This window comes from Nothobranchius furzeri, chromosome 13 (genome assembly GCF_043380555.1).
Source record: "Nothobranchius furzeri strain GRZ-AD chromosome 13, NfurGRZ-RIMD1, whole genome shotgun sequence".
NCBI lineage: Eukaryota > Metazoa > Chordata > Actinopteri > Cyprinodontiformes > Nothobranchiidae > Nothobranchius > Nothobranchius furzeri.
In genome coordinates this window covers 67528343-67541732 of record NC_091753.1, presented here as the reverse complement: position 1 = coordinate 67541732, position 13390 = coordinate 67528343, and the positions used below count along the sequence as shown (strand labels likewise).

Genomic DNA, 13390 nt, shown 5'->3' with positions numbered 1-13390 from the left:
GACACTTTAAGTCAACACCAGATTCTCTTGCGGCAGCCGAAGGCTCTGATTGGTTGGAACAATGTGTCATGCGTTTCTATGGAGATGAGGATCAGTCTGTCTGTGCAATAGTCCTGTTTTCATTAAACCATAAATCATGACATATTTATTTCACAGATCATTCACTTGATTATTATTGATCAACATCTGTTTCGAATAATTTTTTTAATCACAAATAAAGTACTTTGATTAAGTAAAAGCGTTCTTCTTCTCCTTCGGACTCTTCTCCTGGAATGTAAACAGTATGAGGAACACCCGACCTTGGCTTTTATACACGGGTGTTACTGTGCACAGGGGCAGCTGTGTGGAGCTGAAAATAATGAACTTCATAACCTTACACAGGGAAAGAAAATGGTAATATTTACTCGGTACAATTGTCAGTAACGCGGTAATTACAACGCATTTTTAAACCCAGAATCAAGATGCGGGTTTCCTAAAAATTAAAATCGCGGTGTTAAATTATGTTGATTGGTTATGCTCTTACAGCTGTGATCAATGTGCATGTGTTAATAAAAGGGCGTGGTGCTGCACTGTTAAAAATCCAACTTACAATTTGTTTGGAGAGTTTAAAGTTTTAAGTCAGTTGAACGTTTTAACTTGCAAAATGTTAAGTCAATACAGAAAAAACAGTTATCTCCACTTAAGTTGCGATTTTGTCCACTGACTGTAAAATAAAAAGTTGAGACAACTTGATACTTTAATTAGACGGTTGTGCCTTTAACTTGAAGCCTCTGCGCATGTGCCGTCGTCAGTAAGATATACAGGGTTTCCCAAACCAGGCAGCCAGCCGCAGAGTGAGCAGGGGGGCACCATGTTGGCATCTCTTTGAGCAGAAGGTAAGTGCTATTTTATTTGCATTTTTATGTCAAAACAGTCTCAATGAATATATAAAAATGTTTTATAAACGATTCCACATCCCTAACATAAATAAGACCCCTTCAAAATATCCCACGTTTCCAAGTTAAATGAACTCAGTGGAAGTTGCAGGTCATTCAGATTAAGCTAGCGTTACATGATTAACCTTAAGGTTTAGGCTGTACAGATTTGAACACTCTCGTAAAAGTAAGCTGAAACGCAGTTTAAATGTTAACGAGGTGCCGCGCCGACCGACGGGCTGAAGTGAACGTAGGACGTAAGAGTTTTCAGATAAACTCCAAAGCTGAGCCTGCTCCAGTTATGTCAGCTAACCCTGCACTCCCCTGTAGAATTCCGCCAAAACCCGTGCACGCGTATTGTCCACATCGCGCGTGCGAACGGGACTCGCGCGTGGAAGTTAGAACCTCATGAGTGAAAATATACATGGCGAGGAGGTCATTTGTACACTTAGAGGGAGCAAACGGTGTCTGTGAGCGCACAAGGATGTGCACAAGTGACAAACCTGCATGCGTGCATTGGCCAACGAGCACAAGGTAGAGGAAAACGTGCGCGCGGCAGCCTTTCTGAGCGCTCGGTTTCTGATTCTGCTCGCTTGGCTGTTGGGAGTTTTGGCACTCTGGAGGCGTGGAAGAATTAAAGTGCCAGAAATTGAGCACTTGAACTTTCAGTTTGAGAGCAGAATTTCATATCAAGAGACCAACTATTCATTTTGAGAATACGATTTTATATTATTGCTCTCAAAACTTCTATGCTTGCACTCAAAATGTCTGCTCTCTTTCAAATTCACTCTGTTCTCCTTCAAATCTTTGTTTCTGCGCTCAGATTTAGCAGCTGTCAAGTCCAAGATGGAACTCACATTTTCACTTAGAAGAAAAGAGATTGTTTCTGAAGAACCTCTGGTGGATGATGTCTTAAAACAGTGGCCAGCATTGTTTTTACCTGATCAGGTAAGTTTTTTTTTCTTCAAATAGTTGGTCTTCACTGTTTTAGTTTTTAAATATCATTTACCTGTCTTAGGTATGTGCTGAGTTTTTCCGAATTACCCGAACTAACCTGACAAGCAGATTCTTCGCGTCTTTGGATGAGTGTGCACCAAAAATGATCAAGGTGTACTGTGCAAGTGGTGCAGCTTGTGGAGAAGGCATGAAGAGCCTTTTAGAAAAACTTGATGACCAAGTAAGTAATCTAAGCCATTTTTCATATTCATATTTTAACTTTATGCGTTTGATTACATGTCTCACATTTGTTTGGTGTCATTGTTTTCAGACATCTGATGTGCTCAACTACAGAAAGGCTACTGCTCTTAGAGGTCTGCCCATGTTTATGGATAAACATTCTGGGAGCCTTCTGAAAGATTGTCTGGTGAGTAAATGTAATGTGAGTAAATGTAATTCAGATGCACACATTTACAAATACTCTGGTAAAAAAAATATTGGACTTTAATTAAACACTGATATTTAAACTCGAACCTGTAATCTAAATACTAATAATAATCAGTTTAGATATACTATCGCAGAATTTAATTTTGAAAATGCTTTACTTTTTTTACATTTATCAGTCTGCCTCTTAAGTGTCTGGGTTTGACTTCCTGCCAGAATTGACGCGGTTCGCGGAAAAAATAGAGCAGACGCAGAAATGATCGCTGCACTGAGCAGGCTGGAGCGCCAGCGCGCGCCGTTGCGCAGCGCTTTGGAAGCCAGTGTGACGTACAACATAGAATAACAAGGGCGTTGAATGTATGCACTTATCGTTCCGCAACGCTTCTGCGCCCGGTGTGACCCTGAGATTAGGAAACCGCGTTTTTCTGCAGGTGAACGTCACCATACTTCGCTGAGCTTTTCACCGGAAATGAGAACTGTCCAACAGTTAAACAGCAGCACTTGCTAAATGTTCTGTGCTGCAGCATTGTTGTCTTTATTTCTTCTCTCATTGTGTATATCCTGCTTTTACTTCACTGCTGCCAGAATTTTACCATCTGTGTGAAACTGCATGCTTAGAGGAAAAATCCAATGTTAAAGGGTCAATTGTCGCCACGTAGTATCATAATAGTGAACCACTTCATTCGATAATTTGATTGTCTGGCTGTAAACTGGGATACAGTTTACAGCCAGACAATCAATCAAATCAGACAATTTAGACTATCAGACAATCAAATCAATGCTGCAGCACAGAAAGAACAGCGAAGCCGTTTACAAGAAGGGGCACAGCAGACTTCACTTCTTGAGGACGCTTAGGTCCTTCAATGTCTGTAGCAAGATGCTGCAGATCTTCTACAAGTCTGTTGTTGAGAGTGTAATCTCTTCAGCCATCGTCTGGTGGGGTAGCAGCATCAGAAGCAGGGACCTGAAAGGGCTCAACAGCCTAACGCCGGGGACACATCGGCCGCGGAAGCGCCGCGAAAATGGGACCGCCTTCATTCGGCGCCCTTGTTAAGCTATTCTATAGACCACATGGGCCGCTGAAGCGCCGCGAATCGCCGCGCGCCGGCGCTCCAGCCCGAGCCGTGCAGCGATCATTTCGGCGTCGGCTCTATTTTTTTCGCGAGCCGTGGGTGAAACGCATCAATTCTGGCAGGAAGTCAAACCTAGACATAAGAGGCAGGCCGGTAAAGTTAACAAAATAAAGCATTTCAAAATAAAATTCCGCAATAGTCAAATGTGTTCGTAGTCAGACACTGCAGAAAAACCACACGAACACGCACACACATACACACATTGAACTTGTGTGCGTGTGTGACCGCGTGAAGGGGGTGTGGTTTTGGGTGTCTTTTCACTGGAGCAAACAGGACAGAGAGGCAGAAAGTCTGAGGCAAGCAGTTAAGATGGATGACTTTAAATGAATTATGGAAGTTGAGAAACACAAGGAGCTGTACGACCCCCGAAAAACATGATTATTTACGTACTCACTTAGGAAGAAACTGCAAGGATACAGCTGCAGAATTGGAGCGGGTTCCAAGAGATTCAACTGGCAGAAACAACTGGTTCATACCATAGGTTCACACACACACACACACACACACGCACGCACCTACAAACACTCAAACATAGAGGAAAAGAGCTGAGAAAAGGCAGAGAGGAAATGGAGGACACCAAGTGTTTAAAAGAAAAACTACAGCTGAGCCGAGGCGCGCCTCGAATGGGGCGCGTCTGATCTGAACTGAGGAGCGGCGAGCAGCGGCCGGACTTAGTGAGCGATTCGCTTCGCGGCGCTTCCACGGCCGGTGTGTCCCCGGCGTAATAACAAAGCCTGGTTCTGTTCTGGGGACGACTGTGGAACCGCTGGAGGAGATAATGCAAAGAAGGATTCTCCAGAGAATCAAGAAAATGATGGACAACCCTGAGCATTCTTTTCACAAGACTGTCCGACAACGGAAGAGTGTCTTCAGTCAGAGGCTTCTTCAGTTTGGCTGCAACACTGACCGCTACTGGAGATCCTTCCTGCCAACAGCCATTGTGATACATAACAACTCTTTGAAGACTTTATTATTATTATTATTATTCTGAGCTACTACAGCAATCTATTTCTCTCTGGGATTAATAAAGTATTTTTGAATTGAATTGAATTGAATACAGACTCAAATGCTGGTTAAGATCTTAGTCTTTTTTTTCCTCTGCAAAACTCAATGTTAAGATGTGGATTTATATGTACCAACAGTAAGTTGTTACATTTAGTTTAAGTTTGTTGTTATTGTCTTTACTGGGCATCTTTTAAGTTTCAGAACCTGGTTCTATTCACTTTTTGATACCTAATAATTTTTTTAATTAAGATTTCCATGTTTAAGTCAGTGGATTTAGCTGTTCCCACAGACCGCATAGTTTTAATCTCATTTCTTTGCTCTTTTTTTAATAGGACACAGAGCCAGTAGAAGATCAGATTAACTCCATGAAGATGGGAATCTTGACCGTTATTGAAGACTATGTTGCCACCGTCCAGTCAAGCCCAAACATAAGGTTCTTTGCTGTTGTGCTGGAAGAACAGATTGTTGTGGATGAAGTAAGTGACCTACCAACTGCTTTTGCTCTCCTCTTTGGCCTCATCTATGCCCTCAACATGGACTACCCCAAGGAACTAAAATACACTTTTGAGACCATTCAAAAAGTGTTCATGTGCCTTGATCCCAAATGCTCAGCAAGAGTCCAGTCCTTCAAAAACAAGCTGTTACAGTATTGACATTCTAGTCATTTTCATGGTTCTAAATGTTAATGTTTTTAATCTCACGTTTGTAAGTTCACCATGACCAGTGAAGTTTTCTTGTTCTCTAACATTTTTGCTACTTTTGTAGTTTATCGCTGCAACTGATTGTTAGTAGTTTCATACGACTTATGGCAGCATGTATATGCCTTCAATGAAACAAATTAATTGTAACTCAAGCGTTACTTAGCTGTATCACCACATTTCAGATTCATGTTATAAATTAAAATGTTGAAATCAGATTGGTATCAAAGCATTTGTAAAATTAATCTTCAGCATCCAATATCAATTCTGATGATTTGTCTTTGTTTTGAACAGAAATATGTCTTCATTTTCAGGTCAAAATAACCTGGTACTGGGTAATAATTATTAATTTTATCTTGTCTTTATTGCTGAAGCAGTTAGAGCTTTACCTTTTCAAAGATACTGGAAGTTCGCATGTATAGGCTGTAAGAAAGTATGTTACAACACTTGCACTAGCAACTTGTTATATATTTGCCATGTTATCAGTTTAAGTGGCCGATATATGTTATTGTAGTGTTAATGCTCCTATATTGGTAATGAGATTTTGAATTTTACACATTTTGTAACCTTTTTAAATGTGCCATTAGCATGTTAATAAATACATGCATGAAATTGGAATATTCAGTTTTGTGTTTTTGATGAAAGTGTTGTCAGCAAAATGTGGGAAGGACAGCACAGTTGAATTTGTTTATAGAACTGAATTCAAAAGTTGATTCAACTTAAAATATTAAAGCAACTGGCTGCGAACCCTTTTTGAGTTCAGTCAACTTTTTGCAAGTAGAACGTTGTGCCAACTTTTTATTTTAAGTTTATGTGGCCATTGACTCAACTACTTATTCTAAGTTTAGAGAACTATGTATCCCAATTTTGCCAAACTTATTATCGTTAGTTCAGTAAACTCTTTATTCCTGGTTCTACAAATGTTAAATTTCAATTTGGTTGTATTTATTATTAAAAGTAAGCATAAAATGCACATATAAATTAGGCCAACTTAAATATGAGACTTGGCAAAGCAAGCACCTAAAAAGTTGACTGAACTTAAAATTGTATTGCAACTGGTTGCTTTACTTTTTTAAGTTCACTGGACTTTTTTTTTTTTTACAGTGTACGGTTGTAACCAGTCCCCACTGAATGGTGCCTGCATGGTGTTTGTTCATTCCTCTGTCAAGATTAGCTGTCCGTCGGTTCTCCTGTCTTCCCTGTCTTCAAATGGCTGCGTCAACATGCGGGAAGCCTGAAAAAAGATCCAGTATCTACATATATTACGTCATTTATGGACTCAGCTTTGCGGGCATTCTATGAGCAGAGAGGACGCAGCGGTAATGGCTCAAATACTCCAGCTGCGTCCTGCGCGTGGCCACTGTTATATTCACAAAACCGCTCCACCAAAACAAAGTAATTCATTTGCGATCATTTATATCCGCCCATATTCTCTGATACTTCATGTAATTTTTAGCTGAGTTCATAATCTGTGCGCCGGTGATTTCAACTCATTGCTGCTGGAGCGCAGCGCATATGAAGCTCTTTTATTTATTTATTTTTTTGCATTCGGTAGATCCCTTTGGCTGATTAGTTAGAAACTAGGAAATCTAGGAAACAGTTTTTCTGGAAGACGGAGAAAACATGCAGCATGCAGGAAGGTTAGAGAGAGAAAGGGCAGGAAGTTATTCACATAAAATCAAGAAAACAAAACAAAGTGCTTGAAAAGAAAAAAGTAGGTAGATTTATCCCCAATACACATGTTTACCAGTGAAAAGCAATAATATATAAGCATTTAATATTTATACATGTGATAGAATCAGATCACCCCAGAAGTCAGTCCCACATCCAGGGCCGTATCAAGGTATTTGGGGACCAAGGCAAATATAGGCTTGGAGCCCCCACCACCTCACTCCCTGCTCAGTTAATATAAGATGGCAGCGTGCTGAGTACAGATTGTTGTTGCTTTCATTTAAAGGAGACATAACATGCTTTTAAGTTATTCCTTTTTACATCTAAATCCTTCAGTTGGGGGTCTAAAAACAGTGGAACTGCAGTTCTTTGGTCTGATTTCCTCATTATTGTTGCTCTACAGACCCTCATCTACCCCTGTTCTGAGGAGAGTCTAGAGAACGAGCCGTTTTTGGGTACTGTCTCTTTAAACTGGAGGAGGAGCTGTAAACTCCGCCCCCCTCCATAGTGCAGACCTGTACTCTCCTCCCCCAGTCGGACTTTGTAGTTCTATAGAGAAATCATTATTTAGCATAGCATATTAGCATTTTTAAAACATGTGGGGAGAGTAGTTCATCAAGCTGTTCCAAGGCTGCTAACTCTCTCATGCATTTGTCTGTAGTCACTCACACACACCCGTCACGGCCGACGGAGGGACAAGTGAGCAGGCACGTGCGCGCACACACACACACACACACACCCGTCACGGCCGACGGAGGGACAAGTGAGCAGGCTCGCGCACGCGCACACACACAAGGAATGCTGCTTGCTTATTTATTTCTATAAAAAATGTTTTAAAAAATGATACAGCTCATTAAAACACCATTAAAATATATTTTATTAAGATCTCTATCTATATATATACATACATATAATTATAAATAATTTTATAAGTAGTCTTATTTTATATTGGGTGTCTTAATGGCTGAAAATGGATAAAAAGCAGTTACATTTTAATTTAAAGATTTGAGATTCTAGTCAAAAATAAAGAACATTCCTCCAAATGTTCTTTAATGTGATCATTATAATTCTAATGCTTACAACTTTGTTTTTATTGTCTGCAATGCGTAGCCTATATCTTTATTAAATGTGTTTACTGTAAAGTGGTAATTCTCTCTAATGTGTACACAGAGGTGGACATCAGTGCTGCAGTGAAATTCCCAAGATCAGTCTGCTTTGCTAACAAATATAGTTAAATCTTACCTGCATTCTAAATAAATACCGTTAGGTGGAAACATCAGTAGGCATTGAGTTATTGATACAATCCCTAACAGCCAGAATGGAAGAAGAGCATGCTGGGTCATCCTGGATCTGAGCCTGTTCTGTGTATTTACCTACAGGATGCAATAAATGTCTACAAGGCTGAGTTTGGACCATTACATCTAAAAGAAAACATACAATCTGTGATTTTTTTATTGTTTACATTAATATACAAATTTTCTAAGTATTAACCTCACAGCAAATAAGTAGAACAATATAATAAACAGGCTTTAGTAGTTAAACAGGCGTTGTACACACAGGTGCTTTGTGTCCCGGCGCTGTGGTATCTAGGTCTCAGAGTTCCTGTCCTCCTGCCGTCTTCTGTTGTCCTCAGGATACGGATTGATGTTTCCTGATGATGAGGGAGGGGCTGTATGTGGGCTTCAAACTGGTCCTGGATGACAGTGGGAGACCTCCGTTGTCTGAATACTGAGACCAGAGAGTTGGTGAGATGCAGATCTTCTCTACCTCATCTAGAAACGGAGTTGGTTCAGGGGAAACTTTTCCAAAGACCAGTTCCATGATGTCATCGCCATATTCTGCAATGATAGACAATAACATTAGTGACATATTTTGTTTACAAGCAGCTTTAGGAAAGTTGGTTCTTTAGCCTTCATGTTTATAGTCACGTTTGTGTTGCTGCAGTGACTTCATATTCTTACAAATGTAATAAAATAGTGACACTAAAATTATACAAATGATTCCTTATGAAAGGAAGCTCATTAGAGAGCAGTGCAGACAGACTTACTACATGCTGCAGCTGTTTTTGTAGGCCAGCTGCTGCTGAATTTGGGGAAAGTTATTCTGCACACGTCCAGATCAGATGGTCGATTACAGAAAATAATGTAATTCAATAATTTCTAAACAGACTAAACAAGTAAAACATCAAATAAATCACTCTGCTGTCATCAGACGGAGTGATTCAGGGGGTGAGGTGTTCTTAATGATGAGGGTGGCTGAGGTGTGTCATCACTCACTTTGGTCTGGTCCAGACCGTCTCTTTACTGGTGGGTCTCCTTCCTCAGTAGGTGACGTGAGCTCCAACATCTGAGCGTTCTGTGTTCCTTAGAGGAGAAGAAAAGTAACATTAGCAAGCTGGCTAAATTATTTTTACTAGCATCTCAAGGACTTGGAGAAGCAGATCTTCACTTACCTAAACATCAGACCAGTTTGTCCCAGCTGAGCTCATCAGGGCGTTAGTCTGACAGCCTGTCAGTGAAACACGGCTCCAGACTTCTGGATGTGGACTCTAAAAAGCAAAGGAGCATTTTTACTGTTGTTTTAATTATTTTACAGCTGATTTGATCAGCTTTCCGACGCTCACGCTCATACAGACGGTGAGCTTTGCTGCGTCTGACTGATAAAGTTAGTTTTTATATCTGCAGTGAGACAAAAAACTAACCTCACTTCACTCAGAGATTGTTCTTTAAAACTATTAAATTCACTGTGTTGACGCACTTTAATGACTTTGTCACGCTGCATTTTAGCTGATATGGGACTTTATTTACTGGATGCTAAGATTACATCACACTCACGTAAAATAACACACAGGCTCTCTGCTGCTACAATCAGTGGATGTACATCTGGTGTAAAAGAAGGCGTTGATCAGAAATCACGTTTTATTCCACGAAAATAAGCCAAATCCACATTAATCTGGGTGCTAACTTTACTAGCATACTGTGCTAGCGATAGCAAGCCGGATGCTAACGCTTTAGTGCTGCTAATGCCCGTAAATCTAAAGTAAAGTTTGTCGACATTTTAGAGTGATATGAAGCTTACCGCTCTGCTGCTGTGTCCCGGTGCTGCCACATTCAGATGGAAATGACTCCTTTTAGATAGATGAAGCCCTCGGTACTTACTAGCCAGGAGACACGAACGAACCACGCGCGCGTGCGCGCGCACACACACACACACACACACACACACACACTACTTTTTCTTCTGTTTTTTTTTAGCAGTAGTGTCATCAGCTCCTGGGTTTAAATACTGCCACACCACCCTTCCTTAAAACGAGGAACAGTTTTGAGCTGTGTGTGGCTAAAATAACCAGACATTCTGCATTTTTCCAATAGGACTACAAAAAATCTTAGCGAGATGAAAAAATGGCGGATTGGCTCTGTGTTTAGCCGAGAGCCATTACCATATTTGGTAGTTATCCTGACGAAATAAATTACTGATGTAATAGATAATTTGAAAAACTGAACGGGTGGACAAATATGCCCAAAACTTAATTATTAAATATCTAAATAGCAACTCCAGTGAATAATATAAGCCTTTTTGCTCACTTAGACACTTAAAATGTGAAACACACTGTGTTAACGGATAAAAAAGTGGGTTTTTCATGTTGTCTCCTTTAATAAACAATCATTTTAAAGCACTGTTATTATATCTGACTGTTTTTAACAGCAATCCTAGCTCAGACACCACATCACTTTCCACATATATGTCATGAGCTCACTGAGCGTCAGATTACCAGATTCATATTGAAGTTGTTTTGGTGAAAGTTACTTCAAGTAATGCAAAAGTAGTGTAATGCCTTACATTTTAAAATCAGTTATATTGTAATGTAATTAATTACTTTAAAATGAGGGTAACAAGTAATAAATAATGCATTACAGTTTTGAAGTAACTTGCCCAACACTGCTCCTCACCCAGCTCATTGGCAACCCCCCCCCCCCCCCCCCCCCATTCCAATACTGTCCAACATTACAGGTCACCACAGTCACGCCCCTGGATCCTCAGCTTTCCAACAGTTTCAGAGTACCCAACCCACATTTAACAGACCAGTCGGGCCATATACAAAACTGCTGACTCAAGCCCAGGAAGAAATGGAAGGACCAAGCACTAGTGCTGGTCATTTTACACACCTGTAATATACAGAGTAAATTGTTCATTTTTTTCTTGTCTCTGTTGCCTTTGGTTCTTAAGTTCTTTGATATTTTGTAACAAAGTTCATTGTATATTTGTAACTTTATTATATAATACATGTTCTATTTGATTTTATGAAATAATTTTGGGTTTTCATTAGAAAATAAAAACTGGTGAGAAAGAAGTGCTTTGATTACTTTTCTTACCTCACTGCAACAGCCAACCTCTGTTTGGGCTCTATAGGAACTCTGTAGTTCGTTGATTCCCTTGTCAGTTCAGGGCCAATGATGGACAGAATGTCGTCAAGTTGTGCTGCACTCATTCTGAAGTACTGATGATGGCGTTGCTGTCCAGCCTCAGCTCCTCAACAAGATGATGGAAATCACCCTGCTGTCTCCTCCGCTGGTTGAGGGGATGAACCCAGAACCCACACCTTCGTCTTCTCTGCAATTTTGGAAGCAGGACAGCAAGCGCAAGCACTTTCCTTCTACTGAAAGCCGCTATAATTGAAACATAAAACACAATGAACTTCAATGAGTCTCATGTCAGTTAAATACAAAATTATTAGTCATGTACAACTGTATTAACTGATTTATTAATTATTTATTAATTATGGCTCTAGACTGGGTTTGTAGTCCCCCGCTATGAACTACTCCAAAACCAGAAATACGCTCGGAGGGAGCAGCCCTAAAATGTCTCCTACAGTACCTCGGATCGCCACTAACATTATTCAGTTGGACTTTGAGCGGATTGGCATATTCCCTGACTTAACATACACGTATTGGCGATTATGAAACGGACAGAACATAAGACACAAACCTTTTGGAGCCATGTTGTACTTTTCTCCTGCTTGTTGTTGTGTTTACTAACGACGTCACGCGTGATTTTGCAAATGTCGCATGACTTTGTGCTCTGTCGGTGACAGCTGCTTCCCCTGCTGCTTCGTGTCTCGTGGGAAAGACCAAGCAGCAGTTTACGCGAGCAAGACGTGCTGCTGCAGTAACGTGCTGCTGACGGCTCCTGTGGAAAGCAGGGGTTAGGGTGGTTAGTGTAGACCATCCCCACTATGGCACCACTTGCTCAGTGGCCAAACTGCTCTCGCTTACGTGGGAAACACTTCCATTAGGCTCTGAAGGGAACTGGCACAATGTCTTGATGTAACCTTATCTTGGAAGACGACCGTAAAATCAGGAGTATTTATCTTGTCAACGGGTATCTGATGCAGCAGACATACGTAGATTCAGCAGGTGGATGTGAGCAACACTACTATTATGCAATTACACAACTAAAGGGTTGCAGGACAATAAAAAGGTAAAGCAGGTGCTGAACCTCCCTAGCCGGCTGTCTGCTTCTGCACCACCCCTACCTTCTCCTTCACACAATTACCATGCTTGCCAGTACTGTGGGCAAAGCAAAGGTAAAGAGAAAGGCTTCACCTGCTGCTGAAACACCAATGGCCATGAACCTGCTCGAGGTAGAGCTCCCCCTGCTGCTGCGAAGTCCCTACCTCAGCTGCTCTTACTGTCCGTTGGACACAGTCCGTTATCAGGTTCCTGTTCTGTTTGCTGACCCACCCTGGCCCTGGCTTGTCCTTCTGTCATTAACATCCATGTGACTCTGCTACGAAAATAACCCGTAAAGTGCTGCATAACACATGCAAAAAATGTGGACAGTATAACTCATAAAACAGTGCACAGTCTGTACAAGTGGAGAGTGTACTGCAGATAAGGTCCCAAAATAACATTGAGTGTGTCCGAATCCAGAGGAAGGATGCTTGTGAGGATGGGTCCTTGCCGGTCTAGTAAGGTCGGGATCTTGCAAGACCACTAAAACCAGAAGTCAGCGGCTCTGATTTCAGACCGTACTAGCTTGTTTTTATTCCCGCCCCCAGGTCCAGTTGCTTAGCTACCGTGACGGCGGCAAACAGGCTAACAAGCTGGGAAAATGGATCTTGAAATCTGTTTTTTCCTTTTATACTTTTTAGTTAATGACCTGCTTAATCTCCGTCGCCGGCGGTATTATTTAAGGCTGAGAAGCAGCCATATCCAGGTAAAAAAAAAATATATATATATTTTTTTTGTTTAGTTAACCAGCTTTTAGAAATCATATGCTAACTTAGCTAATTTCATTTATCTTTTAAGCAACTGAAAGACCTGTGGCTAAAAGTACAAATTACTATAGAACATATTAACAGGTAGATAAATAATATTGCCTAAATAAATTTAAATGTACTAATAAAAATTTATTTGATCTTAATGCTTCTTTGTGTGCATAAAGTTTGTATTCTGCATAAAATAGCATTGAAATATTGTTAATGTTGTCCTTTTTATCTTAAGCCTAATGCCTGTATCTCTTTTAAAAAAAGCATTTATTTAAACATTTTTAATGGTCTCCAATTTTCTTTTTACAGAACAGACCCCTG

General features: G+C 40.6%; 1 protein-coding gene and 1 long non-coding RNA gene across 3 annotated transcripts in view; one reads left to right on the top strand and one right to left on the bottom strand.

Annotated features, from left to right (window-relative positions):
• The window catches only part of LOC139062568 (uncharacterized), a 215888-nt gene extending 205912 nt beyond the window's left edge, over positions 1–9976 (bottom strand). The window contains exons 1-4 of one of the 2 annotated variants that reach the window (XR_011516126.1): positions 9880–9976; positions 9254–9349; positions 9078–9164; positions 7681–8639 (exon numbers count right to left, since the gene is read on the bottom strand). This is a non-coding gene — a long non-coding RNA (uncharacterized lncRNA). Of the gene's footprint in view, positions 1–7680; positions 8640–9077; positions 9165–9253; positions 9350–9879 lie in introns of those variants that run through there. The other variant, XR_011516127.1, reaches the window with a different exon arrangement.
• LOC129167767 (sterile alpha motif domain-containing protein 3) lies at positions 1227–5878 on the top strand. Its single transcript, XM_070543815.1, has 4 exons — positions 1227–1862; positions 1933–2091; positions 2182–2277; positions 4765–5878. The coding sequence occupies exons 1-4, from the start codon at positions 1761–1763 to the stop codon at positions 5083–5085; spliced, it is 678 nt and encodes a 225-aa protein (XP_070399916.1). The 5' UTR covers positions 1227–1760; the 3' UTR covers positions 5086–5878.
• Positions 9977–13390: the final 3414 nt, after the last annotated feature.